Raw genomic sequence first — 27,431 nt, 5'->3', positions numbered from 1 at the left:
CTATTTTGGCCAGAAATAGAAACATGTGACTCCAAAATCAAAAGCCTGAGCCTTTATAGCCTGGGATGAAGAAACCAAGCTGAAAACGGCCCCACTCCCACTTCGTGCGTACTGGGACCAAAACACACCACTGAAAATCCAGAGCAGATGTTACTCGTATGTAAAATGCCTCAACCTTTAGATAGAAAAACCCACCGCCAGGTAATTTTCACTTTCTCCGTTTAAGACACGGCAGGCAGCCAACGACAGGAAGGTCCGAAGGCTTTGACATTTCGTTTCCTGCTCCAAAAACCCGGGCCGCCGGGTGCCAGCGTAACTGCTAGCCCTCCTCCACGCCGGCACCGAGGAAGGGGCTCGGTGGCGGGCGAAGCGCAGGGGGACGCAGCCGGGTCCCCCGCTCCCGTGCGGCATCCCCGGCCCCGGGACAGGGCGGCTAAGCCGCGGCCGTCGGAGGCTCTCGCTGACCGCGGGCGGCAGCCGTCCGAGTCACCCGGGCTGCGGCCGGCCTCGGGGCCCCTGAGGCAGCACGGCGCGGGGGCCCCGTCGGCCCCCGCTCGCCTCGCCGCCGGGGCGGGCGGCCGCTGCCGGCCCGGGCTTCCCCGGGCGGGGCGGGCGGAGGGCGGCGGCCGGCGCCGCGCCCCTCCGGCCTGCTCTGGGCGGCGGGGGGCGCCGAGCGCCCTCTCCGGGCGGGGCAGGGCCGGGGCGGGCAGGGCGCCGTCGCCGGCCGGGGCGGGGGGCCGCGGCGCCGCCGGAGGTGGGGTCCCGGCGCTGCCCCTGCCCCGGCGCCGCCTTCCTCCGCCCCAGCCCGGTCCCGCCGGCCCCCTCCGCTCCCTCCCCGGCCGGCTCCGGCTGGGGCTCGGCGGCTGCCATTGGCTTAGCGGCCCCATCCGGGCACTCGGCGCAGCGCTGTTCCTCAGCCCGATCGTCCCAATATGGCGGAGGTGAGCGGGGAAAGCGGGCTGGGGCGCCGGGGTTCGGCCGGCTCCGCGGGGGCCCCCGCCGCCGGCGGGCCCCCCGCGCCCGCCTCGACATCCCCGTGAGGCGCCTCCGGGGCGGCCCGGCGGCGCGGGGCGGGGGCGGGGGGAGCGGGGGGGACCCGGCGGGGCGGGCGGGGGGGGGGGGGGAGGCGGCCGGCGGAGCCGCCGGCGCCGGGGCAGCGGGGAGCCTGCGCGACTAGGCCGCACGGCGGGCGCCGCGCAGCGCGGGTGCCGGGTTCGCAGCCCGCGGCCGGGCGGCCGACAGGCCGCGGCCGGGCGCGGAGGGGGGCGCGGCCGCCGCGCCGGGCCGCCGGGGGGCGCGGGCCGGGCCGGGCCGGGCCGGCGGCGATGGAGGAGCGGCGGGCGGGAGGGAGGGAGGAGGAGCGAGCCCCGGGCTGGGAGCGGGCGAAGAGGCGGCGGCCGGCCCGGCTGCCTCCCCCTGTCATGTCCCGCCCGACCGGGGCCGGAGGCAGCGGGAGCACCGGCCGGGCCGGGCGCGGCTGCTGGGGGGGGGGCTTCTGCCAGCGGAGGAGGAGGAGGAGGAGGGCAGGAGAGCGGCAGGCCGGGAGCGAGCGGGCGAGGGAGGGAAGGAAGGAGGGAGGCAGGGAGGGATGGGAGAGGGTGAAGGGGATGGAGGGGCTGGCAGGGCGGGACGCAGGGGCCGAGGCCGGCGGGGGAAGGGCGCAGCTCCGGGGGCGGAGGGGGGAGAGCATGAAATGAAGACCTCTGCCTGCTGCCGGGTCGGAGGGAACCCGCTCTCACCTCACTTTCTCTCCTCCCCGCAGGCTTCCTTTGGGAGTTCGAGCCCAGGTTCGTCCTCGCCCACCTCCAGCACCCGGCCTGCTGCCAGCCCGCCATTCTCTCCCTTCTGCTCCTTCCCAAATTTATCCCCTCGTAGCTTTCCTAACGATTCATGTGCACCCAATGAACCGCCTGCCAGATTTTTAAGAGAAGGAGATGTGCGCTGTGGAGTCCTTCCCTTAACTCTGGTTGCAGTTAGTAATTGGCTGCTGGGAACCCAAAAATGAAAACAAAGTTTTGTAGCACTTCTAAGTCAGTATCTCAGTAAAGCCATGTAGCCTGGAGAGAGACTGCTTCTCTTGTTGCTGATAACTACAGGCTGGTGTAAATTTTTAACTTCTTGGTAGAAGAGAAAATGCTTAAAATCATAATGCTAAGTAATTTGTAAGGCTTTAACTGCTGTTAAGGTTCTTTGGAATACTTTACGCAAGCAAGCATAGTTGACATCAGCAGGGCTACTCTCAAAGAAGTATTTGGGAATTTGGTTGTGTGTAACTGCCTTCTGCATTGGCTGTTTGTCTTTTTTAACTACTCTTATGAAATTTATTGAGCTTGTATTCTTGAATGTGGTTTTAAATATTTTAAATGAGATATTGAGCATTCAGAGCTACTAAAGAAGTGGGACTTTTTCATCTAAAGTCTGTGAGTGGAATAGAACTTCCATTTGAGTTACTCGGACATAAGGTGGGTTAGAACAGCGATGCGAAGCAGTAATCTTGAGCACACATATATATAAATATATATTAGATTAAGGCAGTTGACACTTCTTTAAAACTGGATCAGGGTGTGATGGCCAAGAGCTGGAAAATTCAACACGTAATGTCATTATTGTAATTGGATTAGCGTTATCAGCTATACTGAAAGTTCTGTGAGACCATAATATGAATAACGTGAATAAAAAGCATTTTTTGGTCTGAGTGTTTCTCTACAGTATGGTATTATGAACTTTCACAGTATTGTCTCAAGTGAGCTAAAAAGACAAAGTTTACTAAAATTGCCTGCATATAAGGAATGAATATTTAGCATAATTGCTGAAAAATTAGTTTGATGCTTTAAGACTCTGAAGTCTTAGTGTGTACAACAGTCTGTTTCAAGACTGGAAGCAGTGCAAAGAGGGGTACGGCTTTATTTTTTGAGAAGGATTGAAAATTTGTAGCTATTCCCTTCAAAACTTCTGAAGAAGTTCTTACATGGAAATAATTCTTAATAAGCTTTTTCTTTGCTGCTTGTAAGCCAAGGATTGCAACAGAGCACTAGTATGTAAAAACTAGAAGGGGAAGCCAGAAGTGAAAGAGAAATAGCCTAATCTGTTCATTTTCTCCATCCTGAAAGCTGTAAGAAAGTGAACATTAAAGAACAAAATGACCCTGTAATTCAGTGATTTTTAGTGTAGAACACTGACTTTGCAGTGCAGAATATTGGCATCTTTAAAGCCTGTTGGATCTAATGATAACCTTTCTAAGAGTTGGCAAAATGAACTTAAAATAATAACAAAAACAATTATAGTACTTTTTTGATGACTTATGAGTATCCTTGAGCAATGAAAAAGTGTCTGTGGGACCACAGAGCTGTCACAACGGCTTGTTAATTAATGTGATCCATTAGAAGCATTTTGGTTTTTCTGGTATATTTTCTTCAATATTTCTTGAAACTCTGCTATGTTTATTCTTTCTTCATAGATTAAGTGCTAAGAATTAAATTAGTCTTAATAAAAGATCCATCTGTGAGGCTAAACTAATTTGAGGCAAGTCTTGCTGTTTATTTTGCTGTTAGGAAGCTGATTCATAATCCAAGTTAGCTGTTTATCAGTGAAAAACTATGCTTGCTACCATATAAATCACAGAAATAGAATCAGAGTCTATAAATCACAGTCTTGCAGCATCTGAAATCTTATGACATGTGTGCTTTGTACCTTAATGATGATTTCAAGTATGTTTTGCACAATCTTTCATTCAGTAAAATACTAATTTGGGATTGTCCTTTCTGAAACTTATTTTTAGTAGTTTAGGTACTTGTAGCAATAACTCTGTACTGCAAGAGACAAAACTGCACCTACCACTTACAAATACGAAAAGGGAAAGCCAGCTGAAACAGCTGAATTTGTCAAGTAGTTAGGAATTTGTTCCAGTTATTCCATTGAGGGTTCTGACCCTGTATTGTAAAAGAATTCATGCAACCATATTTTTTTCTGTGATGTAATTTCATATGTTGGTATAGAAAAAAAATTACTCAAATTAGGTTTTTTTGATAGTTGGCTCTTTATCGTCCGAGGATCATGACTTTGACCCATCTGCTGAAATGCTGGTACATGATTATGATGATGAGCGAACTCTCGAAGAAGAGGAGATGATGGAAGAAAGCAAAAATTTCAGCTCTGAAATTGAAGATTTAGAAAAGGTAAGAGTGACTTGTGCTCTCATAAGTGTCCATATATGTTGTAACTTTTCTAGTGAAAAGCACACTCAACCTGTTCTTCAGTTTGTATTGTATAATGCTGTTTCCTGCAACATGCCTCTGCAGCTTGTTTAAAAAAAGAAAATCATGTTTAGTTAGCGTATAGCAGTGCGTCCTCACCAAATGCCTGAACTTAGCTTCTGAAAGATATCAGTGTTATGTTAAGTTCATATTTTTCATTTAGTAGTCCTTTCACTTTGATAGAGAAATCACTGAAGCAGGGTTTAGAGTCCTATCATCTAATATCTTTTAAGACTTCTAAGTTTTGTAAGTTGGATATAAGTTGAAGCTGTACACTTTGCATACTATCAAGTGACAGCTAGCTGTATTTCATTCTGTTGGTTAGGTTTTGCTTTTCAATATGCAAACAAACAGTCCTGTTTTAGGCATGATGGATCACATTCATTTTCTATGTAAATGGTAGTTCTATGTCTTAGTTTCATCAGTTTGGCATTTGGTAGGTGTACACAATGACCAGCATGCTCCTTGGCTTTTCCTATTCCATTTTACGCTCTTTAATTACATGTTTTTCCTATTTACACCTCTTGTTCATCTGTGGCAGTGCATCACCCATTTTAAATGCTTGCTGAATGATGAACACCCACAAATTGATGTTGCTTTTGTTATTGTTGGGTGACCCACTTACACCAGTCAGCATAACTGCAGATTTTGGTCAACAAGAGTTCCAGGAAAGTGTAATTTTTAGCATCAAATATGAGGCTGTGTTTTTGTAGTCTGTGTGAGAACAAATTTTCTAAATGTGGAGTTAACAGTGTTTATACTCCTGATTTATTTTTTTTTTTTGTCCTGCTACCTTTACAATTACATTTTTGCTGATTATGAACTTGCAATTATAATAGCGAAGCACCTCGCCAAGTCTGGTGGTTAAAATGGAGTTACTCCACAAAATTATCTTATTGCTTCTGTAATAGAAGGTAGAAGAATTGAGAGCCGCTCATCTTAAACACTTTATTACTTTAGGCCCCGATCCTGGAAAGACTTGGATGTGAGTTTACATTTACCCATTGTGAAAAGTCTTTGCAGGACTAAGACCTTAGCTGACTAAAGAAAACAAGTAATTTAATCAGTGTATGAGTTGAACGAGAAATTTTTAAAGGTAATATAACTTTTAAAGGTATAAATATTGGAAAATATTTTTTTATATTTTGATGGCTTGAATCAGGTAACTAAAAAAATCTCCACTGTTTATTGTTTTATTAATTGAATTAGGATGCAGATATGATGATACTGAAATCAATCACTTGATCAAAAGCTGGTGGAAAAACCAAGTTAGAAATCAAGCCTTTCTTGATTTTTTTCTTTCTGTATCATTAGCTGTCTTTCTCCTATTATATTCTCAACAGTCATTGTAAAATATATTGTGCAGAAGATTGAAAGGAGGGCTTTAAAGTTGTTATATGCATTTACTTTTGTGGGGTTTTGCACACTTGCAGCTGTAACTGTACGACTAAAGTCTTCAAGTTTTTCTGCATTTCTCTCTTGTAGGAGGCTTGTTAGTGTTTCTAGGATATCTTCTGTCTTGAAAAAGTATAGGCAAATCATGCTCTACAGTATGAATCAGATAAGGAGCAAATTTTTAATAATTACTCTTTAGTTTCATCCAGTAAACAATTTTCTACAATTGCTTGATGGGACTTCGCTATATGCCAAGAGACATGGTTATGAATTATTTCAGTCCTGTGCCTGAATCAAGATTGCTGCTTTCAATTAAGTTTTTATTTGCTTGTTTTTTACTTTTGTTCTTCAAAATATGTCTTATCCTTTTAGGCCTGAACTGTTTACAAGTATTTGGCAATATGTTGAAATGTTTGTAAATCCTCTTGTGTTAGGAAGGAAACATGCCATTGGAAGATTTACTGGCATTCTATGGCTATGAACCCACGATTCCAGTTATGGCGGGTTCCAGTGCTGATAGCTCTCCAAGTGAACTTGCAGATGAACTTCCAGATATGACTCTAGATAAAGTAAGTCACAACCATTTTCCCCTGTATTATGGTTTAAATGCAGAAATCCAGATGACCTTAAATTATATTTCACTATCTCTTAATGTTACAAAATATGTATCTTTGTGAATTTCCATATACAATATTACCCTGAATTCATTCTTTTTCAACAATATTGAGGATCTGATTCTAATTATAATTATCACTCTTACAAATGCATAGCAACTTCAGTGGCACTATATTACTACAAATGAGAAATGAATAAGTTAACAGTTCTTCTAAAACACATTCTAAAACACATATTGAACTTTCAACAGGTGTTGGATTTTTTTTTAATAGAAGTGGGATTTTTTGATAGTGTGTGCAATGTCCAGAAGTAATAATTCTGACTTCCAACACACATGTCAAGTATCAAAACATCTGTGGATAACTTGAAAATGCGCTCCTGAATGCCTTGGAATGTTGCTTTCAAATGCATATAATTTGGAAAGATCTCAACTTTGGGGAGTGAGAGAGAGATTGTTTTATGTGCAGTGACTACATGTGTTGCATTGCTGATGTAAAAACCTAAAACTTCAGGTTTTGTGATTTCCAAGCTTACTTTGAATTCTGAGATTTTAGTCTGATTTTTGGCTGTAAAGCATATGCAGCTTGTAATTTGGATTATAAAGTACGTATGTATAAGTATATGTCTTTTTTTTTTTTTTTTTTTTTTTTTTTTTTTTTACTTTCTGTGAGTATGATGTAATGGTACAGTCCACAGAAAGTAGGATATAATGATGGCTCTGCACATCTGATTCTCATTAGGATTCACGATTGTGTTGAGGCTACAAAAATGTAGTCGGCTTGTTGTCTAATACAGTTCTTTCCCTTCCTAACCTCTCTACAGAGGGGTTCAAACATGTCTGCTAGTGGAGGAAGTGTGCTTTTTCTTTCGTAACATCTTTTTCTTTAACCTACAGAAATGTCAAATTTTTTTTATTTTGAGAAGATAACAGGTTGTCTATTGTCTGTAACTGTCCTCTCAGCAGAAGTCTACAAAAATGCCTGGCTGGTTTGTTGGTTTTTTTTTTCCCCAGAGTTTAAGGGGTAGCAGCCTTTTAAAAGTTCAGTATACCTGTGATGCAAAGAATGACAGAATTCTACAGATTTGAGGAAGCTTCCACTGGCATTTTTCATGGGAAGCAACTGGAGGAACATCTGAGATTGATGCTTGCAGAAGTTACTTCTTGTGCATTTGTTTTAATAGAAGACAAAGGGGAAATGAACCCCTGTGTTCAACTCTGAAATGAATCGTTATATTTGTTCTTAGATTGAGGAGAAGCAAACTAGCTTTTTAATTAAGGGAGTGTGGTCTGCTAAATTTACTTATGGTAAAATAATTCTTTTTAATTAACGAGACTTACAATTTGCTGAATCTCAATGCTCACCAGTCTATACTTAATAATCAGTCTGATGTTTTATGTTTTTTATTTTAATGATACAGGAGGAAATAGCTAAAGACCTCTTGTCAGGTGATGATGAAGAAACACAGTCCTCTGCTGATGACTTGACACCATCAGTTACTTCACATGAGGCTACTGACTTCTTTCCTCGGCCATTAAGATGTAGGAAACCTAATTTTTTAATAGTACTCAAAAACTCTTAGCATTATATGTAGCTTCCTAGCTTAAAATATCAAAACTGGTAGTGCTGACTTTACTGGGAATTGAGAAACAGTGCTTTGCAGGATGTTGTACATGAATGTTGTCTTTGGTTGGTATTACTGATTACCTGGAAGACTTATATTTGGTACTGTTCTCAAAGCACAAGTAAAATTAATTTCTCTACAAATACAATAACTTCATAATTAATAGTTAATGTGGTATTGAGGAACACCCTTAATTCATTTTCAATATGTTAGTGAATTACATGAATATGTAACCCATTCTTTTAAATTAGTGTTTCTCTACTAAAATTTTTGCTGCTGCTTTTAAGCCAGTGACTTCTCCGTGCAGCCTGTGGATGTGAACTGGGACGCGGTTTCTTTGTGATTATTTCCCTTCACACATTCAACTTCATGGGGTGAGCCAAAGTGGTTTTATATGGGATGGGGCCTATAAACCCATGACCACCAAAATTTCACTACCCATGGAGCTATTACGGGAAAGATCTGAGAACCAGTGGTTCAGTTATCCAACCTGGACGAGATATTCCTCATTGCCTGTTGCAGCTTATTTGTTCACTGGTGTACTAGAGTTAGAGCAATGTGGAGGATTTTTATCACAGTTTTGATTTGGCAAGTATTTTAAGCTATTCCTGGGGGATTTCATTCCTCTAGAGCAGGGGGATGATAAAGGGGATGTGCTGCCTCAGTCATCAGCAATTGTAGCCCTTTGCATGCTGCTGATTGTGTAATAGATATAAGACATTTGTAATGAAAGAGAGATACAAAAACCTTAAAAATTAGAACACCCTTTTTTCAGCTAAGCAAACCACAAACTTGCTGGCACTTAAACATTGCTTGTGAACTGTTAATGAATATGACACTGAAAGTGTGGCAGCTTTATAGAAAAAATAATTAGCCCCTCATCTTATTGAGGATTAAGAAACAGTGATCTTTGTTTTCAGCTGTCATGGTTTTCTATCAGAATCAGAATATTTTAAAATCAAATATCCACCATTTCAGGGAGGGAGTTGTCAGTTCTCTGTGCTGTTGGCAGTTTCACCTTTTTTTCTGATCTCTGTCAATTTCTCAGATACTAAGATAACATTAACTTTTAAGATAACGTGTCTAATACATAACATAGGCTATTTTAAATTTGCTTTAATTGGAAAAAATAGTTGCCTATGATTATCCAGGCATATTGTTAATTCATGCATTTAGGTTAGCTTCTTGCGTTCTACTGATAACAAGAAAAAGAGATAGACTGGTGATTGTAGTAGTGACTACAGAAGAAGAGCCTCAGCCCATAGAGTCTTGGATATTGTCTCTGATGTTGACGATTCTGTTTAGTTGTGGTGAAGCTGAAATTGCAACCCTATTTATAAGCATATTTTTTCTGAAGTTTGAGAATACAAAATAGCTTTAATCATATCAGAACTGTGGATTCCATTCTGCCAGAGATTATATAGCTATAAAAACAGAATTACTTCAGAACCCAGTACCACAGTGTTGCAGATTCTAAAATACGAGTTCTTGTGTGGAGTACTGTATTTGAATTGCTTGGTGTGCTCTGCTGTATTTCTTCCTAATTAAAAAAAAAAAAGGAATAAGCAGTCTTTTGCTCTATTTTGCTTATTCCATTTTGTGTATCTCTCCTGTATCTTTACTCCATGCTGAGGCAGCCCTGTTTAAAGGAATGTTTTGAATGCCCATTAAAACTTCTGATGAAAGGTTTTAGTAGGTAATAAAGACATACCTTCAAATTTACTTTCTTTGTGATTAACCTGAGGCTAAGTCATAGCCCTGGAAGTTTTCTGGTTTTCTCATACCTTTTCTGTAAGGTATAAGCCTTTTTTGAGAAAATTGATGAAGAATCATGATCTCATTTCCTTTTGACTGTTAGAAATATGGTAGATTGTTTCAGTTGAGGTGATGATAAATGTTTCTGTTCTGCAGTATACAAGTACAAGTGCCTTCTGACTTCATATTAGTTTGATAGAAATGTAGATTAACAGACTTCTGACAGAAATGTAGATCAACAGATTCATTTTAAGTGTCTCCCAGAATAAAAGCAAGGTCCCCCTTTCAAAAGTAAACATTATCTTGTAGTTTTGTGTTTGAACTGAAAATTCTTCCTAGCTAAAACGAAACTTCTTTGTGTCTGAAGCAAACACTACATGTGATGGAGATAAGGAATCAGATGGTGAAGATCTAGAGGCAGACAATGGTAATTCATCTGAAGATTTGAGAAAGGTAATGATTGTGTCTTAAAAAAAAAGTTAAAAGAACTTTATTGTTAAGAAAAATGCATTAAGATTTATAGTACATATCTAAAATAGTACCTTAATTCTGGAATACTCTGCCACATGCCAGTTTAATGGCATTTTTAATGCTTCCATTCCACAAAATATTAAGTTAATACCTTTCTCTTTTCATTTTTGTTACATCTTCAGGAAATAATGGTTGGTTCACAGTACCAGGCTGAAATTCCACCTTACCTTGGCAGATACAGTGATGATGAAAAGGGTAACTTCTTCTGACTGTTTTACTTTTTATTTTATGTTTATACATAGCAGTTGATGGAAAAATGTTATTTAAATTTATAAGGTAAATTCAATGGCTTACTTAAAGTCTCAGAGACCTTAAAAAAAGTGGGGGGGCACTAGAAAACTGAATTAAAACAACTACAGAATTATATCTCAGAAATGTGATTCTTCAACTTTGAGAGGACATTCTGAAGAAAACATTGGATGGTGGATTACAGTGTTAATTCTGAAGTATCTAGGAATATTAGTAGGCAACAAACTGTGGATCAAGAAGGAAATATTTTCATCAGAGTATCATAACCGGGCTATGAGCATGTAACTTAGTTTACACTGAAGACCTTCAAAACAGTATTTTTCTTTGCTCGTTTTTTGGCAAGCACAACAGTGTAGGTTACAAAATGGATATGGAAAATAAAGCAATAAACTATTTTAAATTTCCATAGCATGAGTAGAAGATGTGGGTTCTGATACACTGTCTTTTAAAAAATAGTATGTTTTAAGTATGATATTATTCCAGTGTGAATTTAGGTTAAAAACTGCAATTGTGCTAGAGTAGAAAAAACCTTATTTAATAGAGTCTTGTATCTTTAGAAACCTTTACTATGAGAAAAGTATAGCATATACAGCTGTGGAATTCAAAAAGCAAATAATGAAAGAAATTTGCTCATGCATGGAACAGCTCTGAAATCAAGGAACAGTTTGGGGGATAATATTAATAAATTAAGTGCATTCCTAGTTTTTTTTCTGTAAATTTTCAATATTCTGTAACTTACTTGTGTTCAAACTGTAACATTTCATGGGAATGTTATTCGCGTGAAGTATATCAAGTGTTTTCACCATTACTAACTGCTTTTTTGAATAATGATTCTTTGCAGTAGATAAGGAGAATGTTTGGTATGGATGGAGCTGGAACCATTAGCAAGTGAACATGTCTTGTGTTGCTTCAGAGACCTAGGGAAGTCTCCTGTTTTCTAAGATTCAAGCACGATGCGTATGGGTTGTAAGAAATGGATGAGTAAGAACGAGATTTATCTCGATAGTCCTTTTACTATTTACACATCTTGATTTCTCCTTAGCCAAGAACTAGAGAAGTGCCAATGACCAGAGGATGACCAGTAAGGGGTTAATCTCACACCTTTCTCTGGAATGAGTTGGTGCTAGAGAGAACCAGTGAGAGTCTTGTCTGCTGGCATGGCCAAGAGCAAAGAGGTAGCTCCCAGATCAGAGAGCCCAACGAGCTCCTTTTGTGATTATCAGTCATGGACTTCAGCTAGAAGTGCTGGGTTGTCTTGATTGATAAAGGAGGTTGAAGATGAGTGTCAGCAGTGCTTGGAGAGGTTGGACCTGGCTGTAGGGGTGGAGGATTCTGTGAAAGCTCTTCTGTACTCCCTGAAGAGCTTGTGATGTCGTCTGCAAATACAAACCCCTGTTTGCCACCAAGTTGGGAGGGAGTGTTGATCTGCTCAAGGGTAGGAAGGCTCTACAGAGGGATCTGGACAGGCTGGATCGATGGGTTGAGGCCAATTGTATGAGGTTCAACGAGGCCAAGTGCCAGGTCCTGCCTTTGAGTCACAACAACCCCATGCAGCACTGCAGGCTTGGGGAAGAGTGGCTGGAAAGCTGCCCGGCAGAGAAAGACCTGGGGGTGCTGGTCGACAGCCAGCTGAATATGAGCCAGCAGTGTGCCCAGGTGGGCAAGAAGGCCAACGGCATCCTGGCCTGTATCAGAAATAGTGTGGCCAGCAGGAGCAGGGAGGTGATTGTTCCCCTGTACTGGGCACTGGTGAAGCAGCACCTTGAGTCCTGTGTTCAGTTTTGGGCCCCTCACTACAGGAAAGACATGGAGGTGCTGGAGTGTGTCCAGAGAAGGGCAACCAAGCTGGTGAGGGGCCTGGAGCACAAGTCTTATGAGGAGCGGCTGAGGGAGCTGGGGCTGTTTAGTCTGGAGAAAAGGAGGCTGAGGGGAGACCTTATTGCTCTCTACAACTACCCGAAGGGGGGTTGTAGTGAGGTGGGTACTAGTCTCTTTTATCAAGTAACTAGTGATAGGGTGAGAGGAAATGGCCTCAAGTTGTACCAGGGGAGGTTTAGGTTGGATATTAGGAAAAATTTCTTTGCTGAAAGGGTTTTCAGGTATTGGAACAGGCTGCGCAGGGAAGTGGTGGAGTCACCATCCCTGGAGGTGTTCAAAAAGCGTGTAGACGTGGCACTTCAGGACATGTTTTAGTGGGCATGGTGGTGTTGGATTGACAGTTGGACTCAACGGTCTTAAATGTCTTTTCTACCTAAACAGTTCTGATTCTGTGATACTATGATTTCTCCTATGTACTCCCAGCTACCAGAATTGTGCTAGAAGGCAGTTCTGTTCTTCTATAAACCTTACACTTGTAACATATCTATTTGAAAGTTTTCCATGTTCTTAAGCTGTAACAGAACTTTCAGAGGACATGTAATTTTATTCCTCACCTTAGCTTAATGTTGTTTCCCACAGTTTTATGAAAGATTTGAGAATCTTCATCTATTCTACTGTAACAGCCATTATGCTTGTGTGTTTGAATTGAATAACTGTCTAATTTTGTATCACCAAGACAGTACGTGAAACATTACATGCAATGTTAATCACAACTGTTGATCAGAATAAAGGATTTATAGTTTAATCTAGAATTGAAAAGTGCACAGACTGACAAAGGTTCAGTCCAACTTTTGTGTGTTTCCAATATATTGTCTTTCAAATAAGCTACGTAAGAGGTGCATGCATGATTTTAGTGTACTATGAAGGAGGAATATACATCCTGATTCCTTGTAAAGTATGCAACGTACAAGTTCTTAACAGCATTCAGTTGTTAGTGAATGGAAAAACAGATTACCACATTGAGACCTAAATTTCTGTTAAGTTATCTTTGGCATATTTTAGTTGAAAATGACCAATTAGCTACCTCCTCTTGTTTGTTTTTTTTTTTTGACATGTAATATTTGAAATATTAAAGTAATACCCTACACTTTTACTGTAAACTATAGTTTATTTTTTGAAAACAGCTGAACAAAACTGTGAATGGTTTTGCTAGTTAGTTTACGTGGAGATGATGAATACATATGCATAACTTGACTTGAATCATCTAGCTGTCAACAAGCTGCTCCTCTGTAAAGACTCTTCATCTCAAGAGTTCAGTCTCTTATCTTCATGGAACCTGAATCTCTTCACCATGTCACACTGCAGAGTCTGTCTCTTAACTGAGGCTTTTGGGGAAAAGTGAACTGCAATTGAAAAGTGGCATGATGGTGCTTGATTTGATTACTTCTGAGTTCTTTGTCTTTGTGAAATAGCTCTTAGTGTTACAGTCTTAAAAATGTCACACCTGGCATTAATGGATTTCTGTTTTAACAGCCTATGAAAATGAAGACCATTTACTTTGGAAACCTGATGTGATCTCAGAAAGTAAAGTTAAAGAATACCTTTTTGAAACCTCCTTAAGAACAGGAAATGAAAAAATGATTGGCAGAATTCCTGAAGGACTACATACACGGGACAATGAACAAGTATGTTTTATATCCTGTTCCATTTGTGACACATTGCTTTGTAATTAACATGTGTTCTCTTTCTCTGCCTTCTGTTATAAAGGCAGCAATACTCAATTTTCTTTTTTTTTTTTTAATTAGATGTTATTGGGGTCAGGATTAGCAGTGTTGTGATCTGTGATGTTTCTGATTGCCATGCTGTTGACAAATCCAGCTTTTTTAATATTTGCATATAATGTTTTACACTTTCTTAATTAATCCTTGCCTTAACTTCTATATGGTTTTGCTTTTGGTTGTTATTTTAAAATTTTCATCATCTATAAAGAAAAATTCTCTTTTCTATGTTAGATATGCTAACTGTAAGGCTAGTTTTGGAGGTCTAGATTGGATATTTGCAAACATTGACTCTTTCTAAAGACTTTTTCTATTTTATAGGCACTGTATGAACTTCTTAAAAGTAGCCATAATGTTAAAGAAGCAATTGAGAGGTACTGCTCAAATGGAAAGGCGTCTCAGGGTAAGAGAGAATACCTGGTTTTTCAGAAATGTATGTTTGGGAAAAAAAAAAAAAAAAAAAAAGTTGCATAGAGAAACCTTGAGTAAGAATCAGGTTGATGAGCACATCCCTTTCCATGATGTCTTTAGCACAGATTAGGTATAATCTGACTGTTGGCCAGTTGGAAATTCCTGCTAGAGGAGTTTGCAACTTGTATAGAGGTTGAGGGTCAGTTTTTCACCTTCCTTTCATTCCTCCTTTGCTGTTGTAACAATGGCACAGACTGAGGAGAGAGGTCGGGGGGAGCGGTGATTTTGCCTCCCGTGTGGCAGTTCTCACCCACATTACAGCATCTTTTTAAGGTCATGATGAATTATAATCTGATGACATTTATACCAAAATCAGGAGAACACAGCTGGCTGTATAAATAAGCCCCACTCTCTTCCCCGCTGTGCTAATGTTGTGCTATGCCAATCCTAAACTGGTTCTACTGTATAGTTCCATAGGTCTTCAGTAGAGCGTGGAGAGCTTTTCTTGAGTTTACAGTGGAAAATGAGCTTCCATCTTGTTTGTCCCTGACTTTATTACTCCCTTAAATGAAAGTCAGAGTTTATCATTTAGCAAAGACAGTTCTTTGTCCTATATTTTAACATATGTGTTGCATAAAGCAGAAATGGAGTATAAGCCCTGGTATAAACTGATAATCTGACAGATATTCCCTACTCAGAATTGGATTCAAAGGGAACTTGAGTGTTTACAAGTTAGGTGCTGTGAAAGCTAAGTATCTAAAGTAAAACTGAAGGGTACAATCAGGACTATCAGAGCAGTGCTTCAGAAGGCTCATGTACAGGAAGAGATTGCGTAGACCTAAACAATAAGGAAGTATCAGTTGCAGGGTTGTATCCTAAATCCCACACCTTTCTAGGATTTATGTTCCTGTTCTGGGATTGAAAAATACCTCTGCCTGTTTGTAGTTCAGAGCCCAAAATTCTGTCCTAAGGACTAGTACTCACACTCCCTGTCCTGCCCCATGTCGGGTGGGACTTACTATACCTTCATTAAAAATGATAAAGGATGATAACACTGTCAGTGCCTGTCTCCTAGGGTAACCATTATGCTATGATCTGATCTACCCACTGAAGTTCACTGCTATCTCAAGATGAGAATTAAAAATCCACCACTCCCAAAATAATTTCTTAACTGTTGGACTTTACATGAGGATCTTTTATCTTTAAAACTTGAGAACTCTGTAGTAAGGAGTGCAAAATCAGTGGGGTGAGAAAGAAAGAAAATGGCTTTGCAGTGGCATGATTATCTCCTCCTTCTGGGAGCAGAAAGGTCTTGGTTTCAGTGTCTGCTTCCAGAAATGTTTTGAAATGTGGTTTTCCCCCCCTGCCATTGGCTGTAAATATCAGCTGAACAGGAACTTTGGATCATCGTTATGAATGTAAGAACCCTGAAATATCCCTTCTTAATTATATAGATCCAAACCGTAATCGAGATAGGAAAGCGACAATACTTGAGACAAAACTGACCTATTCAAATAGTTTGAGCTACTTTGTTTTAAAATTCTTACTCTTTTTTAATGATTTGTTGTTATTTGTAAAACTAAAATTCAGTTTTAGAAATTGTGGGTTTTATCTTAAAAAAAAAAAAACAAAACAAAACAACAGAGAGAGATATTTGCAGTTCCACCTTATGAAATCTGAAAGGGTTATTCCTGGGATCTTTAGGAGCAGATGGTTGTTTGGTTTGTTCCGGATTCCCTGATAGCCTTTGTTTTTCAAAAGCCTGGATCAGACTAAGTGTAGTCCCAGTCAGTTGGCCCTGTATGGCTACCCGAGGTATGCCTAGAGCTAAGCCTTTCTTCCACGGTTCATTATGCCTTTTCTGGGGGTCCACTACCTCACCAGGAGGTTTATGAGATTGGGAAAAGTGTCAGGGGTTCTGTGAAGTCTGTCTTACTTGCCAGATCCGTCTGCTGTCTGTGTTAGCTCAGGACAGCCCTGCTGGTGTTCGTTCACGCCACCCCATTTCTCAACTATGATTTACAATGCCATGCATCAAGTCTGCCCAGGTCGGGATGGGTCAGAGAAGGGTTTGGCCACCCTGACCTTCCTGAGCATTATGTTCTGTGTTTTGTCTTATTTCATCTCTTTTTGCAATGAAGTACAATTTTAAAACAGCTGGGGCTCCTCTTACTAGTTGTTTAGTGGCTTTGGGGTCTACAGGGGCAGTGACAGGGTAATCACCACGTGCACCTCTGTTGTTAAGGCAGGCTGCTTTTGTAACGGCAGTAAAAAGTCCACTTAATGTTCTTACTGATATAGCAGTGGGCTCCCCTCTATCCTGAGGGTCTGTGCCTCCTGCCCAATATGCTACTCAATGGGTAATAGCGTGTGATTCAGTGTTAGGGGATGGTCTCTCATTCAAGAGCACCCCTGGTCCCCAAAAGCCATCCTGATCTAACATAATACAGTCTCCTTGTTAAGGAGGCTTGCCAGAGATACTCAGCCTTGCTTTTTTGTGCTTTTTCTTTTTCCTCCCTTGGTTGTTTAAGCATTTGGTTTATTTGCAGAGGTAACAGCATTTCTTGTCAGTTTTTTTGTTCAAACTAATTTTGTAACATTCTCCTTTCTTGTTCATCACATTCTTTTAACTGATATGCAGCTCATAAATACCTCTTCAACATCTTGTATATTATTATTATTACCTTCTCTTTACCGTCTTTCAGCTTCCTTTTTACAGGGTTCAGCTGTTCTTTTATCTTATTCCAATTATCCCACTTTTCATGCACCCAGTCATATGAAAATTTCAGTGAAGGGTTAACTCTGTGACTCCATAACTAGTCAGTGATTGAATCGGCCATCCTGCCGACTACGCCAATTTTTTGTTGCAGGTGAATAATTGAGAAAAGTCATCGTTATGGGGTTAACTAAAAGGGGTTTTTAATGATTAAATGATCAAATGATAATTAATCGTTGATTGGTAATTAAACTGTAATTAATCAATTGAATAGTAATTAAACTGATTTAACAATAATTAATTGATAATTAGGTGGTGGTCAAACACTCTACTACTTAATACACTTCTAATAATTAAGCTATAGCTTGATATATATACATGTCATTAGTATACAATATACTTTTAGGCTTAATGTAAAATGTCACTTACCTAATTACAGCCTTTACATCCTGGGCAGGGGATGTCTGAACTCTGAAGGATAACCTTGAGAGGCATCTCTTCCCTGCTTAAGTGGAGATCAGTCCTGCCCAGACTGCTGCTCTGCAGGAGAGCTCAGAGGGCTTGGGGCAGCTACGGATACTTATAGTGTAAAGTGACCAACTCATAGTCAGCCCTCCTCTTTGGTGTACATGCAGGTGTGCAGCTGTAGCAGTTTTAGTTTTGTCTACTCCCAGCTCAGGCTGGTACTGTTAGCTCCTGATAAGACATGGTTTATACTCCTTGGTTCCTGAGAAGATACAGCCTAGCACAGTTCTCACGGTTTGCGCAGCAGGGCTGATCTCAGGCTGCCTTGTTGGTGATGCCTGAATCAAAGTACTGCTTGCTCACTCAGAGCAGGGGTATCCGTCACAACAGATTGTTCATTCAACGACCACTGTTCTTTGTATCCTGTGTGAGAAGAAATATTCAGAAAAATTATCTCTAGCTTACACCTGTGATGTTATCAAACCTTGGTTTTTTGATGACAAACTTATTAAGAAGTAATGAATCAAATCTTTTGCATGTCACTTGCCCTCAAGGATAAAAGATTTCAGAAATCAAACTCTTCTTTGAGTCTTTATAAAGAAGAATGTTAGATTTCAGGTAGGATATCTGTACGGTAGAGGAAAGAACATGGATTATTTTTTTTTAGAATGCATTTGGACAGTCATCCATTAGCAACAAATATTTTATTTGTAAAAGGTTATTGAGTGAAATCAAGTTTATCATGCTACTTTTATAATTGTCTAGAAGAGATGACAGCATGGACAGAAGAAGAATGCAGAAGCTTTGAACATGCACTTCTTATTTATGGAAAAGACTTTCATCTCATACAGAAAAACAAGGTTAGTATTCTACAGTTAAGTGGAAGAATTAATAGATGATACAATACTGAAAATCTGTAAAAGCAATACATTTGTCAGAAGCCATGCAGAAGAGTGAAATAAGAACCAACATATTAAAACCAGCTTGGCATTTTTGTCCTAATTTTTCCTCAGATGTCATTGGAAAACTAGGCATTGCAAGATGACTCAATGTATTACCTCTGAAATTGACATACGTTGACATTACTTCCATTTATGCATTCATATTACAATTTAGTTTAAATGTGTGCCTCATCGAGAAGTACGGTATTTCCATACCCACGGCAGTGGCAAGGGAAAATGCATCTTAACTTATTTTTGTCACCAGGAAGGTGTAAGTTTACTGAAACAGGCTTAGCTCTTTGTGTTTTCAGGAAGTGTAGTCATCCATAAGGACTCTGTTTTGTGGCCAGCAAAGGAGTTCTAATTTTGATCTGGATTGCTTCTGATTGACTGATCTGTGCCTGAAGAATAGGGTTTTTTTTTAAATCAAAAAGCAACAGTTGTCAATATGGATGTTTCCAAATATTCTGTGTAGCTACTTTATAATTTGATACCACCTTGAAAGTTTTTTCCTTTAGGAGTCAGGTGGTCTTGTATTTCAGATAAACTTGATAGGTTTGTTGTTGCTGTTCAGCAACAGTAAGCTAGTCATGCTCAATACCTGGTTTAACCTGTCCTAAATAATATTTGGGTGGTTCAGATTTTAAGTGGACCTTACCAATAAACAGTAATTCATCAGAGATGCAAAGAAATAATTTCAAAATATTTTTTCCAACATGCAACAAAGTATATGGGTTGATGTATCTGTTGCTATGGTTTGGAATTTGTCTAAGAAATCAGCTGGGTTTTCTTCCAAAAGGGTAAAATGCCTGGAAGTTCAGTGAAGGTTCTGGGACCCAGCATAAGCTGATGCCACTTCTGTTTCAAAAGTATCAGCTAGACAAGCTTTTGTGTGTGGAAGAATTTAACACGAGGTGTTTCCTTATCACTGTACTGCAAAGCGCTGTTAATTGGGACTTGATATCACTAGCATACAGACATCTGCTCATTTCCTCCCCTGCCTGGTATGTTGTTGTCTAAACTAGCAAGGTTTATTATTACACCCAAGGTGTTTTGGATTTGCCTCTGATGTTTCCATGAGTTTGATTAAGCTCAAGGATAGTTTACTGCCAACTGATAGAGTTGTATATGCTAGTTATAAAACTTGAACTGGAACTGTGGGCTGAGGATGATGTGAAATGTTTCTGCATCTAAAAATGGATGTAGTTTGTAAGAATATAGGTAGAAGTAACGACTTTTTCTACCAAGAATCTGATTTCACATAGCAAACTCCATTTGGGGGAAAGAGACAGTTAACATAGATCAGAATGAATCTTTTGAGTCCTTTATACCTTCTCAACAAGACTACAATTGTATTTTGTTGTTTAAGCGTTTACCATTGTGATTATCTGTTGTCAAAGCCTCCAGGATTCTGGGCTTCCCCAAAAGGAATAAGTACCCAAAGTCTTTCCTGTGCCACTTCTCTTAGGTCATTGATTTGCTCAGCTTTTTCCATCTTAAGAGAGAGTCTATCTTATAGTTTAAAAAAAATGTTATATAGATAAATGCTTCAGATGTAGATATAGTTTCAATCTAGTTTTAAAAAAGCCAATAATGCATACAGTAGAACAAATGTAATACTTACTTGAAATTGTAGATCTTTGAAGTCTTCTAATCTAATTGGTTTGTTCCAGATACTAGAACAATAAAACTAACAATATTGCAGGAATGGGAATTGGAGAGATGACAAAACATAAGTCTTTGCATTAATCTTGTCAATTCTTCCTGCCTTCTTTTAGGTAAGAACCAGAACAGTTGCTGAGTGTGTGGCTTTCTATTACATGTGGAAAAAGTCAGAACGTTATGATTACTTTGCTCAGCAAACAAGATTTGGAAAGAAGAGATACAACCATCATCCAGGAGTTACGTAAGTAAAACGTTGTTGGAATATGTTTTCTGTTACAAATAATGAATGTAGAAGATTATTTTTTTCCTTCTGTCATTGCAGTGTAATGCTGCAGTGGCTATAGCAACTGATATTAAATCCATCATCATTTTTAGGCTTTGTTTTCCAGTTAAATAATACATTATGGATGCAATATTCTTTTAGGGACTACATGGATCGTTTGGTCGATGAAGCAGAAGCCCTTGGTGGCGCAGTGCATTCTTCAGCCTTAACATCTAATAGTCGAACAGAAACCATTCCTGATCAACAGTTAAGCATTCTGAACTCTATCACTGCCAATGAGTTGACAGGTAAATCAAGGAAAAACAAAATTTGTTGTTGTAACTATGCAAACAACTATTTCATTTGCATTTGTGTTCATCTTTTCTCCAGCATTGACAAATAGTGTAGCTACAGTCTGCCACACTTCAGATGTGAACTGCCTGGATGACACCTTTCCTCCTATGGACAGCTTACCCCGAGCACCAGTTAATCACGTGCCTGTTGGAACAGAAGAATTGCTTAACTTGCCTAGCAATGGTGAAAGTGATTGTTTTAATTTATTTGAGACTGGCTTTTATCATTCAGAGCTAAACCCAATGAACATGTGCAGTGAAGAGACAGAAAGACCTGCGAAGAGATTGAAAATGGGAATTGCTGTCCCAGAATCTTTCATGAGTGATGTCTCTGTAAATAACCTTGGTGTGGACTTCGAGAACCACACACACCATATTACCAGTGCCAAAATGGCTGTTTCAGTGGCTGACTTCAGCAGTCTATCTGCAAATGAGACAAATGGTTTTATCAATACCCACACTCTTCACCAACATGCTGCCCTTCACTCAGAATGACTGTGGAAAACTAAACAAACAGTGGGTACTTTATGCAGTAGTAGTAAACTTGATGGGAGCTATCAGGTTTGCTTAGTCTTTCACTGGAAGTTTGAACTTTATGACATCAGTGATGTCTTTGTATGTATAGAACTATATCTTGATTTATCAAGAGTAATTTCTTTTTCAGTCCATAAATGTGGAAATGTCATAGGATGTTCAGCAGAGTTTGGGACTAAGAGAACTCTGTGGTGCAGCTTTAAGCTCTGCTACAATTTTTTTTAAAGCCTGTAGACGGAGGCCACCGTTTCAAAACCAGCACAGAAGTTCTGAACGAATTGGAGTGGCTTTTTAGTCTAAGTTACTTTTGCCGTAACGGATGCAGTGGAATAACAATGTTTACAGGTACCGATCCTGATCCCTGCTCAATGTAGCATTTTTTTTTTTTTTTCCTTATAAAGGCAGGGATGGGTTTCTTTAATTTAAACTGCACAAACATACAAGGATGTTTTTTAAATGGAACCTTCTCTCATGTGATACTAAACTAGAGCACTTCAGTTTACAAAACAGCAAGTTCATCTTGGTGGAAGCTAGCACAAGGGACTTAACATGACTAAAGTGTGAAGACCTACACTTCGATGCTGTTGCAAAAATATAGGCCATGGCTACCTTACAGAGAAGTAATTATGCTGCCATAGGTGTCTGTGTACTTTAAACTTATTTACTGGCTTAAACAGATGCGTTTTAGGCTATATTGTATTTGGATGGGTTTTGTCCACGACTTTGAAGAGTAATGTAATCGTGTACCTTAAGTTTCCTAAGGCAGCTGATGTATAAAGCTACAGTCTGCACAGCTTAGGATTTACCACTAAACAAACAGTCTACATTTGGAAGACATCTTAAATTGTTTGGAGCACTGCAGTTCAAAGTGTTACAGTTTTGAGGGACTATCTAGTTTATATAGGAATAGTAGAACCTTGAAGTATGTATTTGAAAGTTTTTCTTTAGTGTGGATTGCATTTATTTGTTTTGGCAAGTCATTGGCTCAAAAATGGCACTTCACTACCTTGGTCAAATAGGAAAGGATGAGTAAAAATGTTTCCCATAAAAGCAACTATGTAATTTCAGTACTTTTTTTTTTTTTTTTTTTTTTTTTTTTTATTTTGAACACTGAGTGCAATTTAGCCATCCAGGAAGTTTGTCTTGCAAACGTTTGTTCTAGTTCTTGTGGGAGAGGCAGCCCAAGCATAGTATTGGCTTGTAACCGGTTGTTGTAGCATACAGCTTGCAGGGTTTTTTAATGAGAATCTGAACCTTACTTAAATAGGATTACCCCTTTCCCGCCATACTTTTTCTTTGCACTGTTTGTATTACAAATTTAATTGCCACTAATTTGTTTTCATTATTCAAGTGATTAAGTTTGCATTGTTGATATTTGTAATAGTTGCTTCAAGGTTATGCTGAGTAATTAGAAAGTAGTGACTTTAATATTTGAAAGGGAAGAGGGTATTTATTATGCATACTGTGAAATGCATTGACATCCTGAGTTTCGGATGCAGCGTATGGAGTTTTCTTTACAGCATTGTAATGAAGATTGCTTTGAAGTGTTTACACAATAGCACATCTATCATATTAAAACCAAATTAGTTTAGCACAGTGGACAAAAGTAGACATAATTTTGTAATCCATTCTTAATTTACACATCTGAAATATGTAACTTTAGTAAGTACACAGTAAATAACAGGTAGCCTTGGCCCTGTGTTGTACTCTGACATTTTTAGCCAAGTTGTCAGCTTCTTGTTGCTGTGGTTTGTGCTGAACTTTGTACCTTGTTTTTTTTGTTTATGAATCAACACATTTTTCGTAATTTTGTAAAATACTGGCCATAATCCTCCATTGTTATACATTCAAGTTTATCTATGGGTTTACAGTGAGTGGCTGGTCTGTATAAAAATCATTATACAAAGATGACTGAATGCTTATACCAGTTGCACTTAAATGAACATGCCCATTCTCATTAGCTGATGCAGTAATATATTCAGTTTATCTATGCATTGCTGGGCTCTTAAAGTAGACAGAGACTTGTCTAAGGTTTGGGTTGTCAGCAAGTTGAATGGACACTTTAGTTATTTAATAAAGACTTTTGACCAAAATTCAGAAAATGATATGAGAGAAAAATGAATTCCAGCTAGTCTAATAGATTTTTAAATGCTGATCTTATTTAGCCTGTTGGCTAGCTAGCTGGTATCGTTTACTTTTAATTCCTTGTTAAAATGAGGCAATAATTTGCAAGATTTTGTAAATATGTAAATTCTTCATATCTTTTTAGATATCTATTTCAATATTTTCTGACTACTTCCGTGTATAGTTACATTTTTGTGCATGCTTGATGTGACATTCATAAATTTGTACCACTATGACTCTATCCATGTAAAATAGCTATTTATTGAACTTTTCTTTTAAAAGCTGGACTTACTTATTTTTCTCTCAGTTTAAACATTTAAATGGAGAACTTGTTACTGTTTATTAAAAGAATTGCGTTTTGAAAGTCATCATGAAGATAACTGAATTGCAACCATATGAAGAAATTACATTGCCTTGGTTCTTAGATGGTGAAGCACAATTCTTATAACAAACTGTGATGAATTCTTTGTCCTTTGCCACACTTTTTCTTCATACAAACAAACCAAAAAAATCCATAATGGGCAACTGCAGTGTTGGTAAATGTATCCTTTTTATGTACAGGGAATCTGAAGAGGGTAGCTGATTCATTTAGGAGTGTAACTGGTGCTGTGATTATAGCAATACTTTTACTTTGGTTAGTCATACATCATCTTCTCATGCTAGGTTTTTAAATGTTTAGTTTTCCTCTTGTCATGGTCAAACTGCTGAATTTACTTGAAGGATGTACAATACTGTTTGAAGAATACTAAATTGTGTACAATTAGGTCAATGCATTGTGCAATTGTTTCCTGTTTTTAATTTTTAAAACTGAGGGTCAAAAATATAGGAAAACTTCAGATCAAGTAGAACATAGTGATACTACTTAATTTAACCAAAGTCTCTAGTGAATATTTCAACTTTGAATGTAAACTAATGGATAAACTGACCAACAGGGACACTATTTGCCCAGCATTACAAGCACATTGTCTACAGATAGGGAAACTAAATACAGTAATTTATAAGATAATGACAAGGTTACTATTTTTTTTATTCCTATTTTTCATTGAAAGAAGGAGGAAGATACTATCAATTGTAAAATACAGTAGGAATGGTTATAGTTCTCCTAATAAAACAGAGATTCCAGTTATTCTCAGTTCAAAAGGACCCTGTGCATAACAACAAATCTAGTGACAATCGGAACATGTTCTAGTATCATATGTTCAAGAGGAAGTCGCTATTGTTGCATTGGTTTTAATATTTGTACATAAACACTGATTTTTTTTTTTTGAGCATTATTTTGTATTTGTTGTACTTTAATACCTGGTGTACAGCTCCAGAAATAAATGTCTGGAAACCTTTCTTTACTCGTAAAGCTTTACATACATCTGCACTATGTTTGCTACTTCATTTTCAGAAATATTTAGCAGTAACTCTGAACACATTTTAAGAACTCCGGGTACCGCTAAAGTGCACGCTACCACACTACCTAATGTTACATAGAGAAGAGTGAAAAATGCAGCATGCAGTGATGCAGGTAAGATAGTAAGTAATGATTTCCCTCAAACGTTAAAGCATTATGGCTTAAGCATAGAAAAATCTTAGATGGGACTCAAACGTAGCTTCAGAGTAACACATCGCAGCGGTATAAGTATTCAAACTACACAGTAAACTGTAGAGAACATTTTCCTGTTCTCCTGTTTTCTCTCAAGAAAGCTTGCCCAAATCCTTAAATCCATGTCCAGCTAGATTACAGGTGTGAATACAAAAATTTTACTTGGCTTAGGCCTTAATGCTGAAGTTAAATGGTTTGAAATGCTTGTTGTCTTGATTTTCCTTTCCCTCAAGAAAATGACCACTAATCTTGGATCCTGAAAAGCACTGTATTACCTCTAAGATCTTACATACCCATGCAGTCAAAGGCCAGAATTAGTGCTGTGCTTTCCTAGGCCCAGCATGCTTGGTTTTGCAATGGCTGGCACAATAAAGCTTTGGATAAAGAAAAGATTATTTTTTTTAATTAGATAGAAGTGCAAGCTCATACAATTCTGAACAGCAAAAGTTGTAATTTGCCAAGTAATGTAATGAGCTTTGCTTCCTCTGATGAAGAGATGCAAGATAAGTGTCTTTGTAATGATGGTTGATACAAGGTGCAAAATGAAATACCTATCCAAAGCTCTTTGGTGACAAGCTGCACCTCTCTTTTTCTGGTTGCTAAGCATAAAGATCAGTGCTATTAGTACAAATCATAATGACTGACCCCATCTAGTCCTTTCATGTTTTGATGCAACTAATTGTTAGCCTTGCAATGCTGGAGTCTTAAAAATGGTTTTAATTAGTATACCTGTATATAATGTAAACATCTCCCCCCAACTCAATAGTTACTTTATAGTAATCTTGGGACACATCTGCTTCTGCCACTAAAAAGATAGGAAGCCCCTGAAGTCCTTATGGTGCTTGGCTCTTCAGTGCCTAAGTCCTTGTTTTGTCCACAAAATGCAAAGCAGCAAAGACTAGAAGCATAAACCCCAGTGATCAGTTTGCTAAAAAAGTTTTTACTAGTTCTTGGATTTCTCTTCCTTCTCTGTAGGGAAAAGTAATTTAGAGCTCCCAGCAAATCTTGGCCCTCCAATACGGGAGGAGATCAGGATGCCTCAGCAGAATCATGCTCTCCTGCTGCCTTCATGCTATGCTGAAGCAATGGGCTGCCTGCTGTCCTGCAGCATGGCTGCTGATCCCCACTGGCTCCTTTGCCTTAGCGCTGGCACACATCTGCCTGTTCTGTGAACAGATTTGACACAGTTCGTTAACTTGGCAGAAGAACATCGCTCCCTTTTGCTGCAGGTACCGACTCGGTTTTCTGTGTCGCCAGGTGAGCTCCAGAACTAGAACAGGGAAGGAGCATGCAGCCAGGGAGCAGAGCAGCCCGGCAGGCAATGAGGAGCTGTCAGGTAAGTACAACGTCACCTTTATATGCAAAATAAAAGTGTCTTAAACCATGGCTTCATAAGATCCCATCAATCAAATTAGCAACTTGCAGCCACCACCTATAGGCTTCCTGCTGTCCTGCTCACTCTGGCCCCTCTATATGAGCTGTTTCAGCTCACTGCAATAGCAAAAACCAAAACAAGTGAGAAAGCCTGTGGTTTGTGTTGGTGTTACCACATTTAGCAAGTTAGATCCTACCGTGAGCTGATCTGATGAGCAATGGCCAGGAAGGAACGGTGGCTTTGAGAGCAAGGGAGGAGGGACAGATGAGCAGCAGCATTTATGCACTCACACCTTTCCCCCTCTCCTCCTATCAGAGTGCTGTGGGAGTTGCATGGGGAACTGTAGCCACTGCACCAGTCCCACTTAGATATCTGTATATTTGTATAGAAACACACCTGTGTATATGTATGAATATATAGATACACACACATATATATATATGAATACGTGTACACACATAGATACCCATCAGTAGCTTAACATATTATATTCTTTTCAGTGCCTGACAAACAATTCTCAGTCCTTCCAACTCACAAGTGCCACAGCAGGGAGATGTGGTTTGCCTTCATCACACTCTCCATGGCCACAGGCAGTGGTGATGGATAAAACAGCTCCCAGAAGGAAGCCCTGAGGGAAGGGTGGCCTCTGAAGGGCCACCAGTCGCCCCCCCAGCCCAGCCCGTCATGGACTCCCCCTGTGGACAGGCGCTTCAAACACAAGTGTGTTAACCAGGACAGCTGACACAAGCTATTTCATGTCCACCTGCTCTAAATCATACTGGTGATACTTCAGACTCTTGATTACTGAATACTTCAGTAGCTTGATTAAGAACTGCTTTTTTAAAGTGGGCTTCCAATTCTTGTGCTGACCCCTTGCAGCTCTTTCCCCCAGCAGACACATCCCTCTCCTGCTGTGGGCTGTCTCTATTCTTTCCAGGAGTCTGCAGCACCCCTGCAAAGTTCGTTAGCTCATTTCT

The 27,431-nt window shown here is 39.8% G+C and overlaps 1 protein-coding gene across 4 annotated transcripts; it reads left to right on the top strand.

The window, feature by feature from the left end:
- Positions 1-748: 748 nt before the first annotated feature.
- Positions 749-24,826, top strand: MIER3 (MIER family member 3). Of its 4 annotated transcripts, XM_075021527.1 has the most exons (13): positions 813-941; positions 1,763-1,787; positions 4,030-4,175; positions 6,083-6,217; positions 7,683-7,803; positions 10,009-10,094; positions 10,295-10,367; positions 13,773-13,924; positions 14,339-14,420; positions 18,375-18,469; positions 20,329-20,456; positions 20,640-20,785; positions 20,868-24,826. In XM_075021527.1, exons 1-13 carry the CDS (start codon positions 933-935, stop codon positions 21,323-21,325), a joined length of 1,656 nt encoding a protein of 551 aa, XP_074877628.1. In that variant the 5' UTR covers positions 813-932; the 3' UTR covers positions 21,326-24,826. The 4 variants fall into 4 exon arrangements, with proteins under 4 accessions (XP_074877630.1, XP_074877628.1, XP_074877627.1 ...); XM_075021529.1 differs by lacking the exon at positions 1,763-1,787 and having other exon boundaries at positions 749-941; XM_075021526.1 differs by lacking the exon at positions 813-941 and having other exon boundaries at positions 1,676-1,787; positions 18,378-18,469.
- Positions 24,827-27,431: the final 2,605 nt, after the last annotated feature.

This window comes from Buteo buteo, chromosome Z, assembly GCF_964188355.1.
Source record: "Buteo buteo chromosome Z, bButBut1.hap1.1, whole genome shotgun sequence".
In the NCBI taxonomy this organism is placed as follows: domain Eukaryota; kingdom Metazoa; phylum Chordata; class Aves; order Accipitriformes; family Accipitridae; genus Buteo; species Buteo buteo.
Note: the sequence above shows the minus strand (reverse complement) of the source record. Positions and strands in the feature narration are given on the sequence as shown.

Coding starts and splice junctions, on each gene's coding strand:
- MIER3 (XM_075021525.1), top strand. CDS start 1,694: ATGAAGACCTCTGCCTGCTGCCGGGTCGGAGGGAACCCGCTCTCACCT. Junction 6,218..7,682: donor CAGATATGACTCTAGATAAA/GTAAGTCACAAC, acceptor TTAATGATACAG/GAGGAAATAGCTAAAGACCT. Junction 20,457..20,639: donor AACCATCATCCAGGAGTTAC/GTAAGTAAAACG, acceptor ATATTCTTTTAG/GGACTACATGGATCGTTTGG.